Consider the following 26778-nt stretch of genomic DNA (forward strand, 5'->3'; position numbering starts at 1 on the left):
CAGTGCAATGCAAATACCAAGTAGCGTACTAATGTCTAATCCTGTAAGTCATAAGCATTTTAGTAGCATCCGCTTCAAATTCAATGGGACTATAAAATGCTGACCATGGTACAGCACTGGAAGGTCCCTATTGTCTCTGCTGACCCTTCTTTTGCTTTTATTTACAAATAAAACCTCACAAATTTGTCATTAATGCTTCATCTGATAGCATTTAACTGTCAGTCACTACATGAACATGAATTGATACCGCTTAAGCACCAAATAACTCCTATATCATATTAAATCGATAAGGAACATCACAAAAAACATTGTTATTTCACTATTCAGGTGCCTTCTTTAGCAAATATTCTGGCAAAACAACTTTTAAGGTCGGAGCATCTGAGGATATCTCAAGTGAGTCCCCATGCTGAATTGAATGCACTACATGTGAACCATCAACATAAACAGCACCCTCTTGATTGTACCATACAACAAGCATGTGTTGCTCTTGCTTTAGAAAATCATGGAGCATTGGTTTGTCGGCATCCGTTGGAGAAATCGGCTCCCTTATCATATACTGAAGCTCACAGCTTGATAATGGCATCATAAATCCTCCAGCTGATAGCATGGCAGCAGTTGATCCAGCAGCTGTTGAGACCCTCAGACCGCTTGATCTACAATTAATTAAACGCGAGTTCTCTCCCGTATTGTTCCTTTTCCTGAGATGGCAATACTAATCAGGATTGATCACATTTGAAAGGAAAATGAATTTATAAGGAAACTCAGACAAAATACCTAAATGAGAAGCGTGACACACTTGCTGGACAAGGGTGTGACACCAATATATCATTCAGAGCATAAGTCGGCAGCTGAATTCCATTTAGTTTCACCGATATCCTTGACAGCTCCAAAGGGCGCCTACTGCCATCAAGCGTTGCATCAAGTATCTGGGAGTATGGCAAGTTCAGTCGAAATGGAATTTGAGATCATATAAAAATCCATTAATGATACAATTCTACAAAGAAGTAGAATGAGCATGGATTTTAGTCCAATGTCCTTGAAACAAATAATAAAGTGAGAACATTTTGCAGATAAAATAACCTGTTCAAAGTTTCCTGCAGTAGCTGCACAAAGATACCCTGTGCTCCTCCTTGCATCAAATTCATCAGTTAGCTCGTCAACCTGCATGAGGCTATTATGAGCTACAGAATTATAACAAGACCTGATGAGGCACAAATATAAAGGCCAGTCTGCTCACAAGTAAACAACCAGCTAATAACATACTGGTTATGATATGAATATTGTACCTCACTGGTTTCAAGCTACGAGACTTCTGAGTTAGAAAAGGATAAACAACTGACCTCCTTAGTACAAGTAGGATCTGAATTAACACCCAATATAGGAACTGAGCTATCCAAAAAATGGCTAGCCCGGAGAAGGGTGCCATCGCCACCGACAGCAATTACAAGATCCACATCACGTATTGGCTGACACAAATCATTGCGCTGCACAGAAATCCAGTCAAGGGATTTGCGTTGTAAGACACTCTGGCAGAGATCAATTGTGTCCTTGTGAACTCTGCACCTATCATCCAGATAGCTCAGGATCTGCAAAGGCAAACCAAGATGGTGATAGAAGGAATGGTAAGTTTCCTTAATCCATATAAAAAAGTATCTGCAGTATTGAAATAAGTCAAGGGGGGAGGGGGAAACTGCAGTTAAATTACAGACTAGATAGCTCAGTGTCGACGGAATATCGTCGGCAGTCCTCCGAGGGTATCCCACGAAGGTAGATTGATCGGCAGTGGTGCGCGTAATCAAGAACAAGAAGGCAACAGAGACACAAGAGTTAGACAGGTTCGGGCCGTCTGCATGACGTAATACCCTACTCCTGTGGTCTGTTGGTTTGTATTGGCTATCGTATGATATTGCGTGTGTTTTGAGGGGGTCACCTACCCGCCTTAAATAGCCAGGGGGTAGGGTTACAAGTCGATTAGATCTAGGAGATAACCGGTAAGTAATAACAGATTACAGGAATCATGGGATCGAACAAATCCTAACAGATCTCGTAGCATCTTCAGGATATCGCCCTTGACGTCTTGCAGTACACGCCGAGCAGTACCATGCACCGTAAGTCTTCGTCTTGTGGGCTTGACCACCTCTAGCGGCGTAGCCCATGTAGTCTGCCGTGGGTATCCGGGGTCGTACCCCCTACAACTAGTCCTTGAGCGCCTTGCATCCGCTATGCAATGCCGTCTTGAGCTTATCCAAGCAGGTGTAAACAAAGCCAAGCAGTCAGACTCATGGTCCGACCACCCTAATGAGTCGCCGAGCAGTTGTGGACCGTAACCGACCAGCTTAACTATCCGGCCGAGGACGGGCTTACCCAAGTAAGACTTGCCAGAAGGATGTAAGGAGCTCAAGTTCAAAATCGAAAATTTCCTCGCAGTGGACCAAGTGTGCCCACTTAGAGTCCGACCACGAGAAAAGGAGATAATCTTCTTCAACTTCAGGGGGCACGAAGTCTTCCAGATTAAAGAAAACACACTCACCGCAAGGTGAAGTGTGCCCACTTAGTCCCCGAGCCTGACAGTAGGTGATGTGGTCACGTGGTGCCAGGGTCCAGAAAGTAGAAGAAAGGCAGAAGACCAGCCGAGCAGGCAACCAGTCCACGGGCTGAGCCCTGAAATGAAAAGTGCACATTCACCGCAAGGTGAAGTGTGCCCACTTAGTCCCCGAGCCTGACAGTAGGTGACGTTGTCATGTGGTGCCAGGGTCAGAAACAAAAGTCCCCAGTATGGTGAGAAATCGAATCATAATGATGATGTAGTCCCCGAGCCACAAGTGAAAATCTCGGATAAATCAAAAAGTGCCGATTACTCAAATCGTGGAGAAAAAGCCGAAGCAATGACTGTACAGTAGAAATTACTGAGCCTTGATGGTATTGCGGAGTGGTCGACGAATAATTGGTGTGCAGTACCAAGTTGCGTCGAAAAATGGACGATATGGACCGCAGTTGCGCGGAAGCCCAGATAACAGCCCACCATGCCGCTTTGGAGAATTCGGAAGGACACAAATTAGCATGGTGCGGTTTCCCAAAAACCCTTGAATGCGAAAAGTAGGTTGGGTGTCTTTATAACTGCGTCGCCACACTCCGCGCTCCCACCTTTGCCACTCCGCCACTTCGTCTTCCTCCTTGCCCTCGCGCTCCCCCGTTCGCATTCACACGCACTCCAGATCTGAGGGATGGCGCCGAAGAGGGGAGGTGGTAACGCGAAGAAGGCGGCCGCCGGGACGAGCCGTAACAAGGAATGGGTACCGTCACTCATGGGGGAGACAGAGCTCAACAAGATGGTGGGGGCGGGCATTCTTCCTGACCGTGTCACCGCCAGATGGCGTTCGGCCGACGATGAGCCCTATCCGATGCCACACATCGATGAAATCGTTGTATTCGAAGATTATTTCTGGCGTGGATTAGGGCTTCCTGTACATCCTTTCTTGCGGGATCTGTTGGAGTATTGGGGAGTGAGCTTGTGTAATCTTCATCCGAACACTATTTTGCACATTTTTGTGTTTATCCACTTTTGCGAGGTGTATCTTGGCATTCTTCCCCATTTCAATCTCTTCCGACACTTTTTCTGGCTGAAGAAGAAAGGGGGGGGGGGGGGGGCGGTTCCAAAGTTGTCGACGGTGTGTATCTACAGCTCCGCGACGGGATGGCGGGCGAATACATTCCTGTGCCACTGAATACCTCGCTGAAGGGAGGGAATACCAGGTGGTTCTATATGAAGCAAAGTGATCATGCCATCCGATGCGATGTCGACCAGATTCTGGAGAATCAAAGGAGCTGGTCGGAGAAACCGACCAGTGCCGATATGGAACAGGTGAAGGATCTCCTCAAGCTAATAAGGGGCATGAAGATGAGCGGAGTGGTGGTGGCGGTGAACTTCATACTGTGCCGTGTCCAGCCCTGAAAGGAGAGGGCTCATCCGGGTTTTGACTTCAAAGGAGATACTGACGGCACCTGAGAGAGGACGGAGAACCTGGCGAAGGAGGTTGTGCTACACCGGGCCGCTGAACTATTCGCTCCAAACGTGTCGTACACCGTGCCGGGGCAGCCGAAACCCTTCAACTGCACGAACCCACCTCCTCAGGTAAAAATCTCGACTGTTGTTACTGGTGCTTTTTATCCCATGCCGGTGCTAAGCAGTGGACTAATTCGCTTGTTGAAAGATCCATTGGCAGGAATGGGCGGCGTACTTCTCGGGCGTGCCGACGAGCGATTGGCCGAAGGCAGTGAACGCCAGGCCGACCACTCAGCCGGAGGAAGGTGCCGTCAGCACCTCGTCCGAATCCGGAGGCGAAGGTGCTGGTCAGAAGGAGAGTCCCCCCCTCGGTATCGGAGAAAGTTCGGGGGAAAAGGGTGGCGAAAGATGAGCCGGCCCGAAAGAAGAGAAGAACGGCGGATGTAGCTCCCCACAAGCCGGTCGGCATCTCATTTGGCGACGGTCAGACCGCTTGGACGCAGAGTGCGGCGATATCCGAGTGGTCGGACGATGACAGGGCTCCAGTAGCTCCCCCTCTGAGCACTAAAGCGTCATCGCGCAACATGCGCACGGAGGTGCAATCGAAGGGAGGGAAAGAAGTCCCCGAGCAGCAGGCAGAGGAGACGCCGACGGCGGGGACCGCAAGACCTCCAGCCAAGGACACGCGGGTCGACCCCAGAGCAGTGCCTGGGTGCTCGGGGAGGCAACGCCGGTTCAGAACCATTTATCGGGAAGCTGATGTGTAAGTATCTTTGCCTTGGGATCGGTAGCTATCCGATTTTTATAGTTGCGGTGATCGATGAGCTAATCTGATGCAGAACGGGGCGCGCGGAGGATCTAAATCCTCAGGCCAGACTGGTGAGCAGCCGGGGGAGACATTGCGGGCAGACTCCGTCCCAGAGTCCCCGGGCGCTCGTCGGTTTGCGGAGGATTCGACCACCGCTGCTGATGAAGTTGGAGGTGGAGAGCGGTCAGCGACAATGACAAGCGAGTCGACGGAGACGCCAGGAGCAATGGCGAGAGCCGCCGAGTCTTCGAAGGCGGGAGCAGGAGCTGCCGACGACGTGCCAGAATTGGGGGCGTAGAGGCCGGCAGCGTCGGAGGAGCAGGCGGCGCGCCCTGAGATGCCGCAGGGCGTGGTCGGTCGCTCTATGCGACCACCGAGCCCCCAGGGAGCGCCACCAGCTGTGGAGGAAGAGGACGAGGTCGAGGAGATTGAGCATGAAGGATCACGATCTCAAACCGTCCGCATCTTCCGCAAGCGAGTGGGGAAAGTTGTGGTCGTGGAAGAGGAGGACACCACCAGGGAGGTGAAGAGGCTACAGTCCACCCTTTCCACAGCTATGAAGCAAATTGAGGTTAGTATTGCGTTAGCGGTGTCCGTCTTTGGTGTTGGAGACTATGGTCCTTTATAATCTTGGTGCTTTGCAGGGCATAGCGCAAACTGCCGTACAACGGTAGCAGTTGATCAAAAGGACGGAGCCCCTCGCCGAGGAGAACGGGAAGCTGAAGGAGGCGATGAAACTGATGGAGAAGAACGTCCAGAGGGCCCAGCGCGAAAGGAATCTTGCTGAATCAAACACCAAGGACCTGGAGTACCAAAAGGACATCTTATCCGAGCAGTTGAAGACCGTCTCCGAGCAGCTGGAGCACACCTCCGAGCAGCTGAAAAGCGTCTCCGAGCAGCTGGGGCGCACCACTGAGCAGCTGAAAAACATCTCCGAACAGAAGAAAGGTACTGCGGATCAGTGAATTTGTTCTGCATTGCCGAACAGTCTTGATGTTGTTGTCGATCGTTACGTTTGTAGAGCGAGATGCAGAGCTGGGGCGCACCACTGTGATGATGATGATTGATCAACTACAAGTTCACCTGACAAGGTTGATGATGATGCCACAAGTGTTGTAAGTGATGATGCTACCCATTGCACACTTGATGGTGATGATGGTTCATGCTCAAGCCATGATGAAGATGCTACTACATGCTCTCCAACCACACCACATTGTCTCATATCACAAGGTGACACCAAGGTATTAAATGATAATGTGGTTGATCATGTTGATTCATATGATGAGTTTGTTAGTAGACTTGTTAGCATGACCATGTCTTTAGAAAATGAGAAAACTAAAATATTGAAATTAGAAAATGAAAACTCATTTCTAAAGAACTCTTGTGAAGAACATAAAGACTTACTTGATGCTTATAAATCTTCACATGATGAGCTTAAATTGAATCATGAGACACTACTTGCATCTCATGATGAATTATTAGAACAACATGCTTCTCTCATTAAAATGTTTACCAAAAAACTTAAAAATAATGAGAGTTCATCACATGTGTCAATTGATCAATCACATATTATTGCTAACCCTTGTGATGTAGGCAAGAAGCATGTATCCACCTCTTGTGATGATTTATTAGTATGCCATACTCTTCACATATAGATGCTTGTTCTACTTCTATGTCTTGTGAGACTAACATTTTGAAGGAGAACAATGAGATTAATGAATAAGTGAAGAAATTGAGCAACAAGTTAGAGAGGTGCTACAACTCTCAAGTCACCTTTGAGCATATGTTGAAGACTTAAAGAAACTTTGGTGACAAGAGTGGCATCGACTTCAAGACTAGCAAAGTCAATCATCAAGAAAGCCGCAATGACATAAGTGGCATTGGCTTCAACAAGAACAAGATCAAGGACAAAAGATGGGGCAAGAGAAGATATGAAAGAGAGATAAAGAAGCAAAAACAAGAGAAGCTCTCTTATTTCATATGCTTCAAGTGCCATGAAGTGGGACATCTTGCAAATGGTTGCCCCAATGAAAAAAAGCTCAAGTTGAAGAGAAGAAGAGAGGCTAAGGCATGTAAAATGCTTCAAGTGCCGCATTTGGGGTCATCTTACTTCAATGTGCCCAACCAAGTAATTGGTGAAGCAACAAGCGAAGCCCCAACTAAAGCCACAAGTTGAGCAAGAGAAGACACACCAAGTTCAAATCAAGATCAACCATGAAGATAGTGGTGATTTGATGATAAAGAATAAGAAAACAAGAAGTGGTGGAAAGGCAAGGCATCCAATGCAAACTCAAGATGCCAAGATGATAAGCAAGAATGAAGATGAGAAGAAAGATTATGCTCACATTAAGTGCTTCAAGTGTGAAAGTGTGGGACACTTTGCCTGTAAGTGTCCTACCAAGCCTGAGAAGATGGCTCAAGCAATCCATGAGAGGCAAGGCAATAAAAAGCACCACATGAGCAAAGAAGAGAAGGCTCAAGCAAAAAGAAAGTGCTACTTATGCCGAAAAAGGGGACACATGGCACATTCATATCCCCTAGGTGACATTTCTAAGCCTATTTCAATTGTTAATAATAATGTGCTTAGAAATGATGGTAATGGTATCTCTATTGTTGCTATTGCAAAACATCCCGCTACTCATACTAAAGCGTTGCCTAAGTATGTTGCACCTAACTTGAGAGGACCCAAAATTATTTGGGTACCATAAAAAAGTGGATGATTGTTTGTAGGTACCATCGGCATTGGAGACTTCATTCAATTGATCTTACATTGTTCATCATATGTTGAATCAAGTTATGAAGCTTAGTGCACATCCAAATCCAATGCCAAGAGAAAATTGAGTGAAGTCTAAATATGCTATTAACATACAAGTGCTATAATTCAAGTTGTTGGTGACTCTTTGGAGATATTTGATGACTTGCAAATAATTAAGTTAAAGGTTGCTAGTTGGATGATCATGAGGTAATCAAGGTATATCTCCTATTGATTATTTTATTTGGGTGCATATGAGTTGATTGAATTGAATAAATTTGTAATGTTACTTGCTATGAGATGATTGAACGGATAATTGATTAGTAGTCAAGTTTAGATTGATTTATGTTGGATAAATTCATGAGATTACTTTTAGTAAGTGGTTTGAATGGATATATGTCTTATGGAAGTATTAAAAAAAGTTAATTTCAAGTTTGATTCATATTTGATGAAGTATAGCTCAAGTGATTGAAATATGTCCTATATTGAAAATCTGAGTGAGCTATGATCTTAGCCATGTTTGAGTACAACAACAAAGCCTTTAAGTCCCAAACAAGTTGGGGTAGGCTAGAGTTGAAACCCAACAGAAGCAATCAAGGTTCAGGCACGTGAATAGCTGTCTTCCAAGCACTCCTATCTATGGCTAAGTCTTTGGGTATATTGCATCCTTTCAAGTCTCCTTTTATTGCCTCTACCCAAGTCAACTTCGGTCTTCCTCTGCCTCTCTTCACGTTACTATCCTGACTTAGGATTCCACTACGCACCAGTGCATCTAGAGGTCTCCGTTGCACATATCCAAACCATCTCAACCGGTGTTGGACAAGCTTTTCTTCAATTGGCGCTACCCCTAATCTCTCACGTATATCATCGTTCCGAACTCGATCTCTTCTTGTATGACCGCAAATCCAACGCAACATACGCATTTCCGCGACACTTAGCTGTTGAATATGTCGTCTTTTCGTAGACCAACATTCTGCACCATACAACATAGCAGGTCTAATCGCCGTCCTATAAAACTTGCCTTTTAACTTCTAGGGTACCCTTTTGTCACATAGGACACAAGACGCTTGCCGCCACTTCATCCACCCTGCTTTGATTCTATGGCTAACATCTTCATCAATATCCTCGTTCCTCTGTAGCATTGATCATAAATATCGAAAGATATCCTTCCTAGGCACTACTTGACCTTCCAAACTAACATCTTCCTCCTCCCGAGTAGTAGTGCCGAAGTCACATCTCATATACTCAGTTTTAGTTCTACTAAGTCTAAAACCTTTGGACTCCAAAGTCTCCCGCCATAACTCCAGTTTCTGATTCACTCCTGTTCGGCTTTCATCAACTAGCACTACATCGTCCGCGAAAAGCATACACCAAGGGATGTCCCCTTGTATGTCCCTTGTGACCTCATTCATCACTAAAGCAAACAAATAAGGCATCAAAGCTGACCCTTGATGTAGTCCTATCCTAATTGGGAAGTCATCCGTGTCTCCATCACTTGTTCGAACTCTAGTCACAACATTGCTATACATGTCCTTAATGAGCCCAATGTACTTCGTTGGGACTTTATGTTTGTCCAAAGCCCACCACATAACATTCCTTGGTATTTTATCATAAGCCTTCTCCAAGTCAATAAAAACCATGTGTAGGTCCTTCTTCTTCTCCCTATACTGCTCCATAACTTGTCTTATTAAGAAAATGGCTTCTATGGTTGACCTTCCGGGCATGAAACCTAATTGGTTCATAGAGACCCGCGTTATTGCTCTCAAGCGATGCTCGATAACTCTCTCCCGAAGCATTAGCCATGTTTGAGTAATTAACACTTATTGGATTGGCATAAAAATTGGTGTATATTCTTTAGACTTATGGTATAAGATGTTGTACAATTTTTATGAGAATTGGATAATAAATGCTTCGATTTTGGAGTGGATCTTGTCAGCTATAGTGCAGCTGTTTTCAACATGTAGCAATGGTGAAAGAATTAAAATCTAGTAGCAATTTAGAAGTCAAATGAAGCTAAAATTTTTACAGCTGCTATGTAACTTAGTATTGCACACCTCCACCAAATTTAGTGGTATTTGTATTTGTACTTTGGGAGATATGCTTATTTCTTTGAATGGTACAAAATCTGTCAGAAAAGTGACAAATGTTGGATTGATCTAGAGTCACTTTGATTGAAAGGTCCTCAAGTTGAAAACATGTTTACAAGTGTTTGAGGTACGTAAGTTTGGTTTTAAGATGATCTAAAAGCATGACAAGAGTACAAGGCTATTTGATTGTGGAGTGTACTTTACACACATTCGGTAATCAAATTGAAAGATCAAGATTGAACTCAAGATGAAGTTGAAGTTTAAGTTTTAGTGCCTATGAAAAATTATTTGGGAGAAAGAAAAGGACTTAAATAAGAAGAAAGAAAAGGTTACTCGCCAAGTTAAGTCCATCACTTGAATCAATCAATCAAGTCATTTTAAGTGAATATCAAGAATGATTCTTGGAGAGAGGTCACTTCTCCCTAGTGTAGGGACTTGCCGCCTATATATAGGTGAACCAAGTGTGATACTTGAAAGGCTAACATGGAAATGATGATCCGAGAAACATTTGAGATGCTTAGTTGAAACAATCAAAAGGGTTGATCGAGAAAAGCAAGCAACACCCAAAAAAGAGCTAGTCATGATATATCAAGTGGTATTCTCATATTGATACTCTCATACAAGTAAAGATCAAAAGATAAAGCAAGCCAACCACAACAAGAAAGTGTACTTAATCATAAGTGGTATTCATTTTATATGGGTGAAGAATGAAATTCAACATGGTATTTATTGGTCTTCACCAAGCTTATAATTGGACTTCACATTGCTTTTGGAGTAATGAATTAAAATTTATGTGACTATCCTCTACTCCAACATAGCAAATGTATTATTGTAATGTGCATGATCATTTCATCCCTTACTAGTATGCGGTTAGTGCATATAGTATATGCTTCATAGGATCATGCATAACAAATGAAATGATTAAATTCATAGCCTACCACTATTGTTTGAATGATTATTTGATCTAGTGGTTAGTATATGAATTTGTTCATGAGCTAGTGAATCCAAGTGCTTGACTCAATTTGAATCGCTAACAAGTGACAAGTACAACATTGACAAGATAACCCTTGCAAGAGGTGTAAAGAAGCTTATCATTAGTTCAAATCGGACTTGAAAGCTTAGGCAAATCAATCTAATTCAAGTCGACCATAGAAGCTCATGATAGTGATAAGAGTACAAGCACAAGACAACAATGCAAATGTATATATCTAGTTTGTTTCTTACAAGTGGTATCTAGACTCAAGTATTTCATCAAGAATCTACAAATGATGTCTAGATCAACTCACAAGTGATATCCTATAAGTGGTACTCATGAAAATAGCAAATATTCAAGAAATGATTTTTATTGAAAAATCCAACAAGTGGTTCCATACTAGAAGATTCTTTCAAGTAATATCACATCTATACATAATATCAATCATGCAAGACGACGGTTCCACAAGTGATCCTCAACTTTAAGCAATCATCAAATGAATAATCCATCACTCACCTACAAGAGCTCAAGTGTATCAAATGGATGACCCATGCTATCACATAGGGGGAAGTGTCCCACAAATTGATATCAAGATCAAAGATCCTATGTGTGGTATCTCAAGAAGCCCTACATAAAATACAAGTGGTATCTACAAGTAGTGTCATTCCAACAATCAAGTGATGTCCATAAAAAATGCAAGATTCACGACTCAACCATCTACCCCAAAATGCATACCTTTACATCAATGAGAAGCAAACCTTTTATGGAAATTGATGACAAAGGGGGAGAGATTGTACAAAGATATGAAAGTTTGAGAAGCTTTTTGTCGGGGACCTAATACCAGGATACCCCAGAAGGTGGAACCAATAACCACCGAACGTGAAAAACTTCTGGACGCATAAAGGCGCCGTGTCATCCCTTGTTCGAGTGACAGGAGTTCTGTTCCGCCTCGCCCGACACCTTTGGGACGGGCTCGGTCTCGCCCGAGGGCCGAGGGATAAACTCCGTCTCGCCCGACGCCTTTAGGGTGGGCTCGGTCTCGCCCGAGGGCTGAGGGATGAATTCCGTCTCGCCCGATCCTGGAGGGACGGGGTCAGCCTCACCCGATGCCTTTGTGAGATAACCCTGCCTCGCCCAAAGGCTCAAGGCTAATCTCCGTCTCGCCCGACGCCTTTAGGGTGGGCTCGGTCTCGCCCGAGGGCTGAGTGATGGATTCCGCCTCGCCCGATCCCGGAGGGGTAGGGTTAGTCTCGCCCAAGAGATAGGGATTGGTCTCCGTCTCACCCGACGGCCAAGAACGAGCCTCGCCCTGATCGATATCTATCCCTCGTAATGATGGGTACAGGACGAGACAAGACGTTCGGGTCAACCATGGCTCCAAGGACCATACCCTGCGCCCTGGCAGGAAAAGGACTGCCAGGGAACGACAGGACTGATGCTTTAGACCCTTCCGGGCGCCGCAGAACCCAAAAGGCATTACAGGTGCGTGCACCTCGCCCTGTAGAGTTGTAGGCGCCGCCTTCAGCTCTGAGACACGGAACCCGACGAAGATATACGACAACCGCTACGCTCCAGGAAAGGATTTGCTATCTCCATGAACGACGGGTATTCCGTCACCACGCTGTGGACCCGGGGGAGCGGCGCCCGCTTCCCGACCCCCCAGGTCCTCCCAGTCAGAAGGCCTTGGCCACGGCGCTACACCAGACCCCGACCCCGCATTCTCCCAACAAGGAATCATGGGAACCAGAAGGCGTGCGGAGCAAGGCTGGGGGAGGCTCATAAGTCAAAACCGCTGTACTACAGCCCATACACTGCGCAGGGCAGCATTCTGTGACTAACCTGACATCCTACAGAGACATCGACAACATTGTAAGCACTTATCTTCCTTCGCACTCATCAGAATGGAGGACCTGACCAGGTAGACGTGAGCCATAAGACTAAGTAGAGTACGCATCCTGGAGCCCTCACCCTTGTAAAGCCAGCCCCTTCATCTATAAAAGGGGATGCGCTCCCTCCATCAAGAGGGGACCCAAAAAAACAATAGAACGCACTCATATACACACGTTCAAGCGGCTACGAAGCTCTTGACCACCTTTCAATCCTTCCATCAGAGACTTGGGACCAGTCCCTCTCTCGACAGTTTGTACCCCTTACTACAGACCGTTCACGGTGCTAATAACACAAGCAGCAGCAAACTGGACGTACGGACGTTCCGCCCGAACCAGTATAAATCCTGTGTCCTTTAGCGTACCATCCGAGCCTAACGCGCATTACTATAAATTTACTTGCCGGTGCTTGTACGAAACACCGACACTTTTAGATTGAGATTATACAAGGGAGAGAGATAAGATATGAAAGAAGTAGAGGTTGAACAAGGACATGGACAAAGAGGGAGCAACATTGAAGAAAAGAAAAGGATCAAAATTCTTGGACAAGAGAAGCACACAAGTAGGGGGAGCAAGCTCATGAACTCTGATTGATTGTATTTGATATGTGCATATTTATGTGCTTGATTGCATTGCATAAGTTTTTAAATTCAATATATATACTTGTGTGGTGTATGCTAGTTATAGAATTTGTTTGATGATTTGATAACTAGCATGCATAGGATGATAGCTAGACACTGTCGGTGTTTTAGACCGACGGACCCTCAACCAACTAGTGAAAATGTACTGCGTGCCCCTAATCCCAAATGGTGATGCAAAGAGACACAAGGTTTATACTGGTTCAGGCGATAGATGCCATACGTTCAGTCTGAGAGATCGATCTTGTATTCCTTGCACCGAAGTGCTCGTAGTAGGGGGTTACAAGCAGAGCGAGAGAGGGAGCTAGTCCCATGTCTCTACGTGGAGCGGTGTAGATTGCTTGAGATGTTGATCTCAGACAGCGGGGAAACGTGCGTGTTACAGAGTGTAGAGCGTGTGTTCGTCTGAGCGTCTAAGTCTACCTTTTGTCTGCGACCCTTTGTCCGTCTGTCTTCCTCTAGAAACGGCCCCGGTCTCTCCCTTTTATAGTTGAAGGGGGGACAAGGGTGATACATGCGTTTACTATGCGGCGTCCTGTGAGCGGAGGCGGTGTTTCCGAGCCCTATAGCTTATCACTGTGGCGGCATGGTCAAAGGAGCGGTCTTTGTCCTTGATGCACTGGAGCGACGCGCCGGTCACGCCCGATCCTGTGCGACGTGGGAGCTCCCGGGCATGGCGGACAACGTGCTGGTCGCTGTATGTCGACAGCGTAAAGAGCCGATGCTCAGTTGGTACCGAGGCCGAGCCATCGTGGGGAGCTCAGCGGGCGCGAATCCCGAGGCTGCCGAGACCCTAAAGTGGATTGCCAAGGCTCGGAGGTAGCAGTTGGTCCTGTACACTGATTCCGAGGCTACAGTAACCCGGACTTGACTCCCCACGCCGTGTTGTTCTTGGAGTAGGGGTTAGATAGCACAGTGCAGCGCGGACATCAGTTGTGGGCACAGTACCGAGCACAGCGGCCGGTAACCCCTGCCCCGTCCTGTCCCGGTCGGCATGGTGTTGATGCGTCTTCCCATCTCGTCGACCGCTCTGCTGTGTCGAGCCGTCGTCCGGCTGATGTCGCGGAAGTGGTTGGACGCATTAATTGGACGTGACGTTCTGTCAGAGGAATCGGTCGAGGCGGAGGCAACGGGGTTGTCGCCGAGCCGGCCTCGAGCGAGGCGGAGAATCGGTACCTCGTCCGAGGCCTTACGTGCGGGGCCTTGAGCGAGGTGAAGAATCGGTTCCTCTTCCGAGGCCTTTCGGGCGAGGCCTCGAGCGAGGCGGAGAATTGGTAGCCCGTCCGAGGCCTTTCGTGCGAGGCCTCGAGCGAGGCGGAGAATCGGTAGCCCGTCCGAGGCCTTTCGTGCGAGGCCTCGAGCGGGACGGAGAATCGGTAACCCGTTCGAGGCCTTTCGTGCGAGGCCTCGAGCGAGACGGAGAATCGGTAGCCTCGGACAAGGTGGGGGTTAGCCAGTAGTTGTGTCTTGGCTTTGATTTTGACAGGGTCTAAGCTATTTTTCGGTTTTCGCTTAAGGGACCCCTTTTTATGGTACCCGACACTTGGTATACTTTTCAAAGTAATGCTAGTACCTTGCTTTTAATGTTGATCTCACGAGTTATCTAGTGCTTTTATGTCCAAGTGATATCTAGCTAACCATGGTGCTAAGGATGAACTTAAAGATACAACTCCGATTGGTAAATGCTTCAAAGGTTTACTCTATACACCTTAGCATCATTTAGTAGTAATTACTCTCCCACAATTTCAATCTATGCATATGTGCGAGCTTCAAAACAAACACTCTAGCACATATGTAGGGGGGAGCTAATACTATCATTTCGGGTTTGTGGTACTTGTCCAAAATCTTTCTCACATGGTAAAATTGCTTGGACAAGCAACATGAATCCACAAGAACTTAATTTCCATATTTTTGTAGAGTTGTCATCAATTACCGAAAAGGGAAAGATTAAAAGGTCCTTGTGTTGTTTTGGTAATTGAATGACAACATAGGTGGACTAATTGTGTTTTATATGAGATACACAGGTGATTAGTCCACGGGTACATATGTGTGAACAACATATGCCATGAAGGTGAAAATGGCTTGGAGATGTTGTAAAGTTTACACATGTGATGATGAAGAAACTCATTTCACATGAGACATGACATTGAGTCATGTGATCAAGGTGGAGAAGATCAAGACAAGACTTTGGCTTGATGGACCGGTTGTAAGCGTGAAGGGCAAGTCGAAGGCTTTGGAGTGATGGACCGCGTGGCGGTGAAGCTTGAGCAAGACTTGGCGTCGATGGACGATGGCAACGGTGAAGAGCAAGTGAAGTCAAGATCGATGAACCAATATGATCACGTGATGATATAAAGTGGATCATATCATTGTTGATCATGTTGGTGCATGTGTTGCATTAACATTGGAGGAGATGGAATGGAATGCGCAAGGCAAATGTATAACCTAGGATATTTTATTTCACCGGTCATAGGTATATAGAGAAGTTGATGACCTGGTTTAGGATAGATGGTCGTACTATCAAGAGGGGCAAACTTGTTTGCATATCGGTCATCTAGTGCTACTCGAGTGATCTAACTTTGCATCATCGCTAGGATTGAGTGGCGGGACAAGTTGAGTGGCTAATTCTTTAAAAAATGGTTGTGAAAAGTTAACACGCATACACATGGTGGTGTACACTTAGTGGTGTTGGCACATTTACAAAGGAGATGTAGTTGGAGTTGATGTGGATCAACTCAGTGAAGAAACGGAGATGAGAAAGGTCCCACAGAGTGGACCGGACTCTGGTCACGCAGTGCATCGTCGCTAGGAGTGAACGATTCTAGTGCGATTACATCGTGAGGTTGCATCGAGTGGCACTAGGTGATCGAGTTGCAAGCCGGTGGTGATTGTTATTATTGGAGGTTGCCACCTCCTAGATGGCTAGGTGGTGGTCTCTGTCGAAGCCCGCAAGAAGCTTGTGCGGTGCTCTGGAGAAGAGCTTTGTGAGGGGCATTGTGCTCGCCCCGCGGAAGCCACGAAGTGCAACTCTAGTAGAGCGTGTCATTGAGCTACCCTCACTTTCGGGGTAGGTTCTTGTGGTGCCCGACGTGCGGGCTTGACGGGTGATGCCAATTAGCCGCCGAACCACCAAGTGAGCGGTCGACACAACGGGGACTAGCGTGTTAGCAAGCACGTGAACCTCAGGAGAAAAATCACCGTGTCAACCTTGTCCTTCCCGTTGGTTTGCATCCTCGTTACACAAGCTTGTACTTATTTTCATATACATTGTGCTTGTGTACTTGCTCTTGTAATTAGTTAGCTTGCGTAGCTTACTAATTACCTTCTTGCTTGTGTAGCATAGAAGTGGCTCCCTTGCGTGGCTAATTTGGTTTGTGTTACCTTGTTAGTCACTTTGTTTAGTTTGTGTAGCTAAGTAATTACGCTCTCTAATTTGGCATTGGTTGCCTTGTTATTGAGCATTGCTAGTGAGCTCAGGTGACTTTATGCTTTTGCTTATTAGCATGTGTAGGAGCTCCCTTGTTGCTTAAAGTACTAGTGACATAGGTTTGTATGACTTTGCTCCTAGAATTAGTTAGGAGAGCTCTAGCTAGCCCTGCACCTTAGTTGCCTAATTAGTATCTTTGGAAGATGCTAGAGAACATAGATAGAGGGGTGTAGTCTTGGTTATACCAATAGTTCTAATTCCGCACTTGTTTCGTTTAGCCGATACGATTAATTTTAGAAAGGACTATTCACCCCCCTCTGGTCTGCCATCTCGACCTTACACCTGCTGAAGGTGATGGGGACCTCAGACCAAAGGCGATAGCTGGGGTCAATGATAGCGTCTTCTGTGTTGACGGCGAGCACCCAACGGACGGTGAGTTTTCGATCTCTTCTGCTCTCGATGGTGGCGAGGTCCCCGAAGATAGTGGCGACCACTTTGTCGTGATCCTGGAAGGCGTTATTGTTGTCCTTGGGTGGTTGGCGACCTCTGGCTCCGTCGTCGTTGTCGTCGTCCTTCTTTTTGGCCTAGAACTCCTTAGTCAAACCCAGGCAGTCCTTCATCTTGTGCTTGCTGTTCTTGTGGAGGGGGCACGGGCCTTCGAGGATTTTCTTATACTGCTCGTCGTAGTTACGTTTGGCGCGAGGTTCGTCAATGGTGGCGATGATGTTGTCTAGTCGGCGGCGGCGATACTGACTAGCTTTAGACCCTTCCGGCCGGTCACGGCCACTGTCATGATGGTGGCCGCGGTCGTCGTAGCGGCGGTCACTGTGGCGTCGTTCGTCGGGGCGATCGTCGCTGCGGCGAGTTGGGCCGTGCGTGCCCGCATCCTCATTGAAGCGAACTTCGGCCTCTTCAGTGTTGGCTACTGATCGGCGATCGTGATCGTCTCGCCAATCCCCTTTGGCGGCTTACGATTGAATTTGGAGCGGAGGACGCGGTGGAGTCCTCTGACAAAGGCGGTGATGACTTCTGCTTCCGCGATGTTGAGAATAGAATTCCTCATCTCAAAAAATCATCTGATGTATCTACGGAGGAGCTCGGACGGTTTCTGATAGATACGATTCAGATCGTGCTTGGTGCCCGACCGAGTACACATAGCCATGTAGTTGTCGGTGAAGACCTTCTTCAACTGTTCTCAAGATTCGATGGAATCTAGGACGAGGCTCGTGAGCCAGTTCATTGCGGTCGGCGTGAGCATGACGAGAAGATAGTTCGCCATGACACTGTCATCTCCCCCGGCGGCACGCACAACGGTGGCATAAGCTTGTAGCCACTGTGTGGGTTCATCCGCCCCTCGTAGGGTTCGACCCCGGTGATTTTGAAACCTCGGGGCCACTGGAGTGTTCGGAGTGCTCTCGTGAATGCTCGGGGCCCTTCGGGATCGTCACCGTCGGGATCTGCAGCATTGCCGGCATTAAGTGGCTGGAGGGCTGCGTCCGGATTACCGAACTCTTGCTCGTATTCTTGACGCCGGCGTACTTCCTCCTCATGCCGAGAGAGACGGCGCCCATCGATATGACGTCGTGCATCCTGGAGGTTGATGTGTGCTCGGACATCTTGATCGACTTCTTGGTCGTGTTGGCGAGGGTAGTTGATACGGTTCCCCCTAGCTCCCCCTGGAGGGGTTGTCATCGTCACAATGTTGATCGGCGAAACTAATTCTGTCGGGGCGGCGATTGGATCTTGGTGCGGCGGATCAGCGATTTGAGCTTGTCGAGTAGGAAGGTCCCTGATCCTGACGAATCTCGTTGACCTGGCAGTGCACAGCTTTAAGCATTGCAGCGACCTTGGCGAGCTCTGGCGTTTGCTCGAGCCGAGCAAGCTCATTAGCAGCCACAGCCAAGTTGGCGCTTGGGGTCTTGTAGACATCGTGGCCGTCAATACGGATGAATTCGTCGTCGAGGTTGCGGTGAAGTGGGCATGGCCTCCCTTGCGAGTCGAGCCGTTCTCCGTTGCGAGCAGCCTTGGCTAGCACAATGGCGGCCTCATTCGCTCGGCGCTGCGCACGGTTGGCGTTTCTGTTGACACGAGCTGCGTGGTCCTCATCGGTTTCCCCATCCTGTGGAGGGTTGTCGATGCTGACATTAAAGATCCCACCTCCACGAAAGGGTGAGAAAAGGAGGTTGGACGGTGGCGGTTTTGGCGACAGTCTCAGTAGAGCCTTAGGACTCAAAGCCTAGATTTTCCTCCAGGATGGTGTGGAGGAATGCTTCGGGACATCGACCGATTTGCAGCATATTGACAGTCAGCGAGAGCTGGTCGGCGGTCGGGTCGGCGAGAGGATAGATGTCTCCCACCTGGTCGACGATTTTGCCCCTTAGGGCGTCTTGATGGATGGCGGTCGTAACCCCTGGAGTTTCCTGATCAGCCTCCGATAGATCGGAATCGGAGGGTGGTCGGCACTGAACCAGAGTAGTCAGAGCCGATTCCGCGAGGGAGAGGCAGTCGGCGAGCTTCTGGCCGATCTGATCAATGGATGCGATCAGATCGTTGTTGTCAATCTGCTTCCTCGGATAGCAGGAGAGCAGGCGGCGAGTTGTTGGTGAAGACGACCTCAGAGGTGGTTCCGAGATCGGATCTGCTGTTGCAGGTGCTGGTGTGGTCGGCGCAGAATCGATCTGCACTGGCTCGATGATATCTCCGTCTCCATCAGCATTGATGACCTAGGAGATCGATCCAACCATAAAGATCTGGCCGGGCTTTGGAGAGGACGAAGAGCCTGCAAAACATACCATATTGTTCGTCATGGAAACAGCACGCACACCCCTACCTAGCACGCCAACTGTCAATGGAATATCGTCGGCAGTCCTCCGAGGGGTATCCCACGAAGGTAGATTGATCGGCAGTGGTGCACGTAATCAAGAATAAGAAGGCAACAGAGACACAAGAGTTAGACAGGTTCGGGCCGTCTGCACGACGTAATACCCTACTCCTGTGGTCTATTAATTTGTATTGACTATCGTATGATATTGCGTGTGTTTTGAGGGGGTCACCTACCCGCCTTATATAGCCGGGGGTAGCGTTACAAGTCGGTTAGATCTAGGAGATAACCGGTAAGTAATAACAGATTACAGGAATCATGGGATTGAACATATCCTAACAGATCTCATAGCATCTTCAGTATATCGCCCTTGATGTCTTGCGGTACACGCCGAGCAGTACCGTGAAACGTAAGTCTTCGTCTTGTGGGCTGAACCACCCCTGGCGGCGCAGCCCATTTAATCTGCCATGGGTATCCGGGGTCGTACCTCCTACACTCAGATTGTTCAAAGAGAGCCCCCCAGCAACAAACAACTTCTACAGTGTATTTTTTAAAAAAAAATGGGATAACCGATAAGACCAGGAGTAAGTGAATCTTTTTGTAACTGAAAATAATGCATGCAAACACCATGTCAGACTCATACAACAAAAAAGGCCTGAACAGATAAGGATCAATACCGCAACAACAGTTCACCAAGCAACAAGTTACCTATGGAATGTCAAGCAACAAGTTACCTATGGAATGTCATGCTACGGCATTTTGCAAGTACTATTGCAATGGCTACTGCAAGGAGCCTAGCACCACATCTTAGTTATCCAGGACACCAAAAAGTAAAAGTAAAAGGTCACGATCCGTAGAGGCATTTCAACGAACACCTGAACTCCACTGCCATTTGGACGAGCATTTTTTGCTCACTCAACTCAAATGGATCAGGCGTGCTCCCGCACAACGAACAACACTGTGATTGAGGTTAATGAAAAGGAAACCTATACCCTATAGCGTGATTTTCACGATCGAAGCGCGAAGAAGTGAACTCCGCCACAGTTTAGACCCTATAGTATATGGGACCGTCCAAACATATGAGAACCCTGGCACCCCGGTCCAGTCCTCGGGAAGCAACGGCGACCAGCATAATCAAATACATGAGAGAAAGAGAGAGAGAGAGGTGCGACCTTGGGGCTGGCGGCGCGCGGTTGCGGCGGCGTCGAGGGCGCAGAGGTGGGAGAGGAGGCCGCGGCCCCGACGTACGGGCGGGGAGGGTATACATCGAAGGGCTTGAGGAAGAGCAGCACGCGGCGGCGCGCCATAGGAGCCTAGTCTGACGGCGAGTCGTGGCGGCAGCGGTGGTGGCGACGCCTTCTCGTTACTTGCGCGGTGGAGCCGTGGATGCACCTCGGAAATGCTCCAGACTCCGGAGGCACCCGTCCGAGAAAACCTTCCAGAATGGAACCTACGCAAGACGCTCACCGACATCTGGGCCCGCCATCAACCAAAGTGCTCCTCTCCTGACGGCCCCGACTCCACCCGCGCCCCTCTTGAGATCGAGTTGTCGGACTCGGCGACCGCCGCCCCCGCCGGATCGGAGCGAGAGCGACGGCGCCATCGATCTGTTCCTTTCCCCTCGACCGCGGTCAGGTGAGTGCGCCGGCCTTCAGTCTCGACGCCACGTGTGGTGAATGAATTCGAGATCCTTCCCATTGCCCAGGTCACGATGTCTCAGGTTGCAGATTGGTACGTACGGGTTGCTAAAAACAAGCCGAGTTTTTTTTACGTCCTTTGGTGGGTGATCATTTATTACGGGAGAAAAATAGTATTCTGACTAAAAAAAAGTTAAAAAAATAAGCTAAAAAAGATAAATTATAAGAGAAACGAACGTAGTCATAAACTACTCCTAAGTGTGTTCCCACCGTTATTTTTATTTAGAACTAGTAAGAACTATTGCAGAATAACTTGCATCCCCTTAGTTTGGAGAAGGAGTTATACAGGCAACCAATCAGACCCATAATGTATAAGAAATTGTGGTTTGTGATGTAGTCCTTTCATCCCAAATTATAAGGCTCTGTGTTGTTTCCATGATAATAGAGACTAAAGACTAAATTTTAGTCCATTTTAACTAAACAGGAGAGACTAAAATAGGGACTAGAGATTAAAAGACAGAAGTCTCTTGGGGTGAGGCTTATTGGGACTCATGGGGCCAAACACCCCATGCCCCTCTCCCCTCCCCTCCCCTCTCGGTCCCCCACTCTGCATCAAAGGGATTTTAGTATTTGTTCAGCAGCTTTAATGCCCTTTAGTCACAAAGGTTTTTACTAAATTGGAATTGAAAATAAAATCCGTTGCGAGGATGACTCTGGGATTTGGGAATCAACACATGTTTGTGACCCATTGAATGACATTTTCCAACCCTCTGATCTTTGCAATTGTATTTGCACCACGCATTAAAAACAGGTTTGGAGCTGGGATGTATACTCAGCCATGTCCAAGGACCAGCAACAGGCGCCTCTGCCAGGTTTCATGATTTTGCCCGATTTAGGGTATAATCTGCAATGGCGGATTGCACACCATTTACATAGATATCTTGAGCGGATGTGCCTTCAAAAGCTCTAACTGAACCCAATACTGCCAAGGTCCAGGGTATCGAATAACTACCTACGTTTGATGTTTCCAGCCGAGAGGTAGAGAAAGAAGAAATGCATACACGGATTTCTCAGTCTCCAAGTTCCAGACACTACACAAACTACAAAGCCCAAAAAGAATCCCTGATTATGGCAGTCTAAACATCTAGCCTTTTGCACGCCCATAGCTCCACTCGGTCCCAGGTGACAAACCAATCCTGCCACTCTTTCGTTCCTTACGCTAAAAAGGAGAGAACATTCGCATGTGGTGCTCAGGCTCCTATTTGTATGATGTGCAGGCTTGGTATAGAATAGACTTCCTCCCAGATAGGAAATTGGATGTAGGATTAGCTTATTTCAATTTTGGGTAGGAGAACCAGAGTTGGTATGTTTAGTTTGTAGGTGTACAATAAAGCCCCTTATGGCATGGCTCGAAATTGCTCTAACTCCTTGCTAAACTGTCATTCTCAAGTAAAGCCATTTTTCTTTCCTACTAAAATAAATTAGGAGCTGGATGAAGCCAGTATTTTTGGTTTCACTAGGATCCAGTAGAAGCTGTAACCGTTCGGAGCCATGCCAAATGGGACATAAATAGTCACTTGAAACAATGCTGATGGTGATAGCATTCATTTAGATGCTTTGATGGATGACCTAGTTTTTACAGTTGATTCACATAAATATTGGACCTAGTTTTGGTTCTCCTATGGGATTTGATCTGGACCCTCTATTTGTTGGGTTGGTGAAATGATATATGTGCCATTACGGTGTCTCTTTTTGGTTTATGTTTGAATATCCCCCTTTTGTCTTGGTTTAGATACCAAAAAATGGAGCCACAAAACTATGGGACGGAATGGCCTAAATCTACTTATGTTTTCTACTTTGTCAAGATCCACTCATCTGAGGATCCTCAGTTGAGAGAAAAACTCATGGATGCTCAAAGTAAGTTCTAGAAAGAGATCCAAGCTCGTAGCAAAATTATTGAGGCTGTAAGAGCCAAGAAGGTATTGTTTTTAGTTTCTCCTGGTAATAAAATATTCCTTGCTAATGCATGATGCTTCATTTTATATCAACATAGATTTGATGCCCTATTATCATGTTTAAATGGACGTATGTTCTCTTTCTGGCCTAAATGTGTTATCAATGGGAGTGGACTACTCGACAAGTGAGGCACATGCTTTAACCATGTTGTATCACATTTCACAACTTATCCTTTATTTGCAGATGGAACGCTCCACTGTAATCTCGGAGCTAAAGCCATTGACAGCTCAGAACAAACAATATAATGAAGTTGTGGCAGAGAAATTGAAGGAGATGGAACTGCCTCAAAACCGTTTAGGCATATTTCTTAAAAACAATGATATGCAGGCATAGCGAGCAGGTTTTTGCTCTTCTGTTGAAGAGCTTGAGCAAACGGTGTGGCTTAAAACTTTGTCACACTACTACTGTAAACTTAACCGAGGTGGGCAAAATGAATTAACCGAGGCAGACATCACGTCCGCCTCAGACTAAAGGTCACAATTAATCGTAGAAAAATAAAAGAAAAAAGAAAAATCCATGGTCAGGCCCGCCGAGCCCATCCACGGGCCTGGCGAGCCCATCCACAGCTGCAGGATATGCTCGTGCATGCTGCCGCTCGTCGGGACCGCCCTCCACCGGATCTGTAGCCGGGGAGGGCCCACCGCCGGATCCGAGTGAGAGAGGCCGCTGCACCACCGGATCCGCCACCAGGAGGAGCACTGCCGCCGGATCCGGCCGCTCCACCATCGGATCCGCCACCAGGAGGAGCGTCGTCACCGTATCCGGCCACTCCACCGTCGGATCCACCACCAGGAGGAGCGTCGCGCGCCGGATCCGCCACTAGGAGGAGAGCGCCGCCGCTGGATCCGGGCACTCCACAGCCGGATCCGCCACCAGGAGGAGCGCCGCTGCCGGATCCGACCGCTCCACCACCGGGAAGAGCGCCGCCGGCCCACTGCGCCGCTGCGTGGGGAGGAGGGCGCCGCCAGGCCGTGCGACGAGGGAGGGGAGGGAGAGAGGGAGGGAGGAGGGGAGGCGCGCGCGCCGGCCCGCTACGCCTGAGAGAGAGGGCGCGTGAGAGAGCAAGGGATCCGTGTTGGGGAGGGCGCGTGAGAGAGAGCGGAGAGGGTGAGGGCTACGGCTGATAGAGTGAGGGATCCGGTCGAGAAACATAAATCCTCAATTTATATAAGCCCGCTAGCTAGTAGGATTGGGCTGCGGCTCGGCCTTGGGAGTATTTACGGAGTCGGGCTTTCCCAAAATGAAGGTATTTTCGGAGGCGGGTCTCTTAGAAGGCCCACATCTGTTAATAGGTTTTAGGAGGCGGTTATTTTTTAACCATCTCCGTAAATCGATTTTATGAGGCGGTTAATTGTAACCGACTACGTTAATAAAAGTGACCGCCTCCGTTAATCCCAAGCATTAACCGAGACGGTTGGATTTTGTAAAGACCTCGGTTAATATTTGGACAGTGTCTCGCAAAATCATTTGTGTACAGTTCAGCATCCACAGCAATGCCAATAATGATACAATGTGTTTTCTCTCTACCTCCATAGATCAAGATGTTGAGTGACCGCATAGTTCATGAGAGTATATCTTTACGTGAGGAGAAATGTCTGGTCAATGAAATTAAGTACCTTGAAAAAACAGATCAGAGGTCATTTATAACTCTACTATTCGAGCTAAGCTCCAAGATACAGTGGACGGAAATGAGGCCGCGCAGGACCAAGTTAGAGCAAGTATATGTATATTATACTGCAACTTCATCTTTTGTTTCTACAAGTATTTTTCTGAAGAAAGAAAAAAGTAGTGATGATCTACATTCAGATCATTGATGGAATAGAGAGAATTCCTTATTTGACACTGAAGAAATGACCCGTTTCTTTCTTGGCCCTCGAAAATTTTTCGTTCCCTATTTGACACCGAGTTCAACTTTCATTCCTTCCGTGACACTCCGTCGCGTTTTCCATCCGGCCACCGTTAACTGCGCTGTGAAAAGGCGATTTTGCCCCTGTGGGCTCCACCACCCTTCTCCCTCCTCTCCTCCAGGCCGCCGTGTCCTCCCCCAGTCCACGGCCGCGCCGCCTGAGAAGGCCGCCGGCCGTCCCCGCCACACATGGGCCCACTGAGCCCATCCATGGGCAGCCGTCGACGCTCGCTGGATCCGCCGCCGGGGTGCATCCTCCACCGTCGAGCCGAATCCGACTTCTCCACCAACAGATCCAGCCGCTGCCGCGCCCGTGCCTGCCCTCGATTTGCCGCCGGCGAGCTCGCCAGATCCGTGGGTGGATTCGCGCGCCCTGAGGCCGGATCCGCGCGCCCCGAGGTCAGATCCGCAAGCCCCGAGGCCAGATCTCGCCGGACTCCACCATCGTCGTCGCGGCCGCCTGCTCCACCGCGCCACCGTCGTCGCCGCTTCTAGTCCACCGCCAGTCGCCCGAGGCCGGATCCGCGCGCCCCGAGGCTAGATCCGCGCGCCCCGAGGCCGGATCTCGCCGGACTCCACCGTCGTCGTCGCGGCCGCCTGCTCCACCACGCCACCGTCGTCGCCGCTTCTAGTCTACCGCCGGTCGCCATCGAGGAGAGGGAGGAGCGCGGAAGGGAGGGGCGCCACCGCGCCTAGGGAAGGGTGGGGCGCCGCCGCGCCTAGGGAAGGGAGGAGCGCCGCCCCGCCATGGGAAGGGAGGACCACCGCCGTGCTCGGGAGGGAGAGGGGCTCGGAATGGAGAGTTGGAGGGAGGGAGGGAGAGAGAGTGGAGAGAGGGAGAGAGTGGAGGGCGCCATCGGGAGGGACGGGCGTGTCTGCGCGACTGCGGGGAGACGGAGGGAGTGAGGCGACTGCCTGGAGGAGGAGAGGAGAAGGGTGGTGGGGCCCATAGGGGCAAAATCGCCTTTTCACAGCGCAGTTAACGGTGGCCGGATGGAAAACGCGACGGAGTGTCATGGAAGGAACAAAAGTTGAACTCAGTGTCAAATAGGGAACGAAAATTTTTTGAGGGCCAAAAAAGGAACGGGTCATTTCTTCAGTGTCAAATAAGGAATTCTCTCGATGGAATAAGGAAGGAGCATCAAGCAGTCAAATCTAAGATTAAGGGTCTAGAGGATGAGTTAAGAGTTGTTGACACAGAGATTGTATCAATTCAAGAAGATTTAGATGCATCAACTGCTAGAAAGGACAAGGCATATGAGTCATTGATGGAACTGAGAAAAGTGCGTGATGCAGAAGTAAGTTCACATCTCTTTAAAATTCCTCATGAAAAGAATAAGCCAATGTGTACTCCCATCATTTTGTTTTTCTTCTATGCTTGAGCTAAGAAACAGGAACACATCATTACTCCTGCTCCGATTAAACATAAACTTGCCAAAGTGTTCGTCTTGTTATGTCTAGAGTACTTGTGTTGGGCAATTCATTGCTACTCTCCTGCACTTGATCCAGAATGCGTCCTTAATTGAAAACCGCACGGTTTTGGCTAAAGCTAGAGATTATGCTTCGAGGAGATTGGTGACAGAGCTGGGAGCACTCCACAAGGCTCAGGTGTTTTTTTGAATGTTATATGTTGTCTCATGCCTTGGCTTTTTGTGAACTCACATGTACCTGTACTAAACATTTGTTACTATTGTAGCTTGACAAGTTCATGGCTCAGTGGTGTAACAGCAAAGCTTTCAGAGAGGAGTATGAGAAGAGGACCATCTCCTCTCTCAATGTCCGCAGCTGGACAGAGATGGCCGAATGAGGATTCCTGATTATTGA

General features: G+C 48.0%; 1 protein-coding gene and 1 pseudogene across 1 annotated transcript; one reads left to right on the plus strand and one right to left on the minus strand.

The window, feature by feature from the left end:
- Positions 1 to 156: 156 nt before the first annotated feature.
- Positions 157 to 21085, minus strand: LOC136541878 (probable NADH kinase). Its single transcript, XM_066534044.1, has 5 exons — positions 20568 to 21085; positions 1341 to 1586; positions 1081 to 1161; positions 775 to 926; positions 157 to 698 (listed from the first exon to the last, which is right to left on the minus strand). The coding sequence occupies exons 1-5, from the start codon at positions 20700 to 20702 to the stop codon at positions 320 to 322; spliced, it is 993 nt and encodes a 330-aa protein (XP_066390141.1). The 5' UTR covers positions 20703 to 21085; the 3' UTR covers positions 157 to 319.
- LOC136544005 (proton pump-interactor BIP103-like) lies at positions 20795 to 26778 on the plus strand (annotated as a pseudogene).

This window comes from Miscanthus floridulus, chromosome 3, assembly GCF_019320115.1.
Source record: "Miscanthus floridulus cultivar M001 chromosome 3, ASM1932011v1, whole genome shotgun sequence".
Lineage (NCBI taxonomy): Eukaryota > Viridiplantae > Streptophyta > Magnoliopsida > Poales > Poaceae > Miscanthus > Miscanthus floridulus.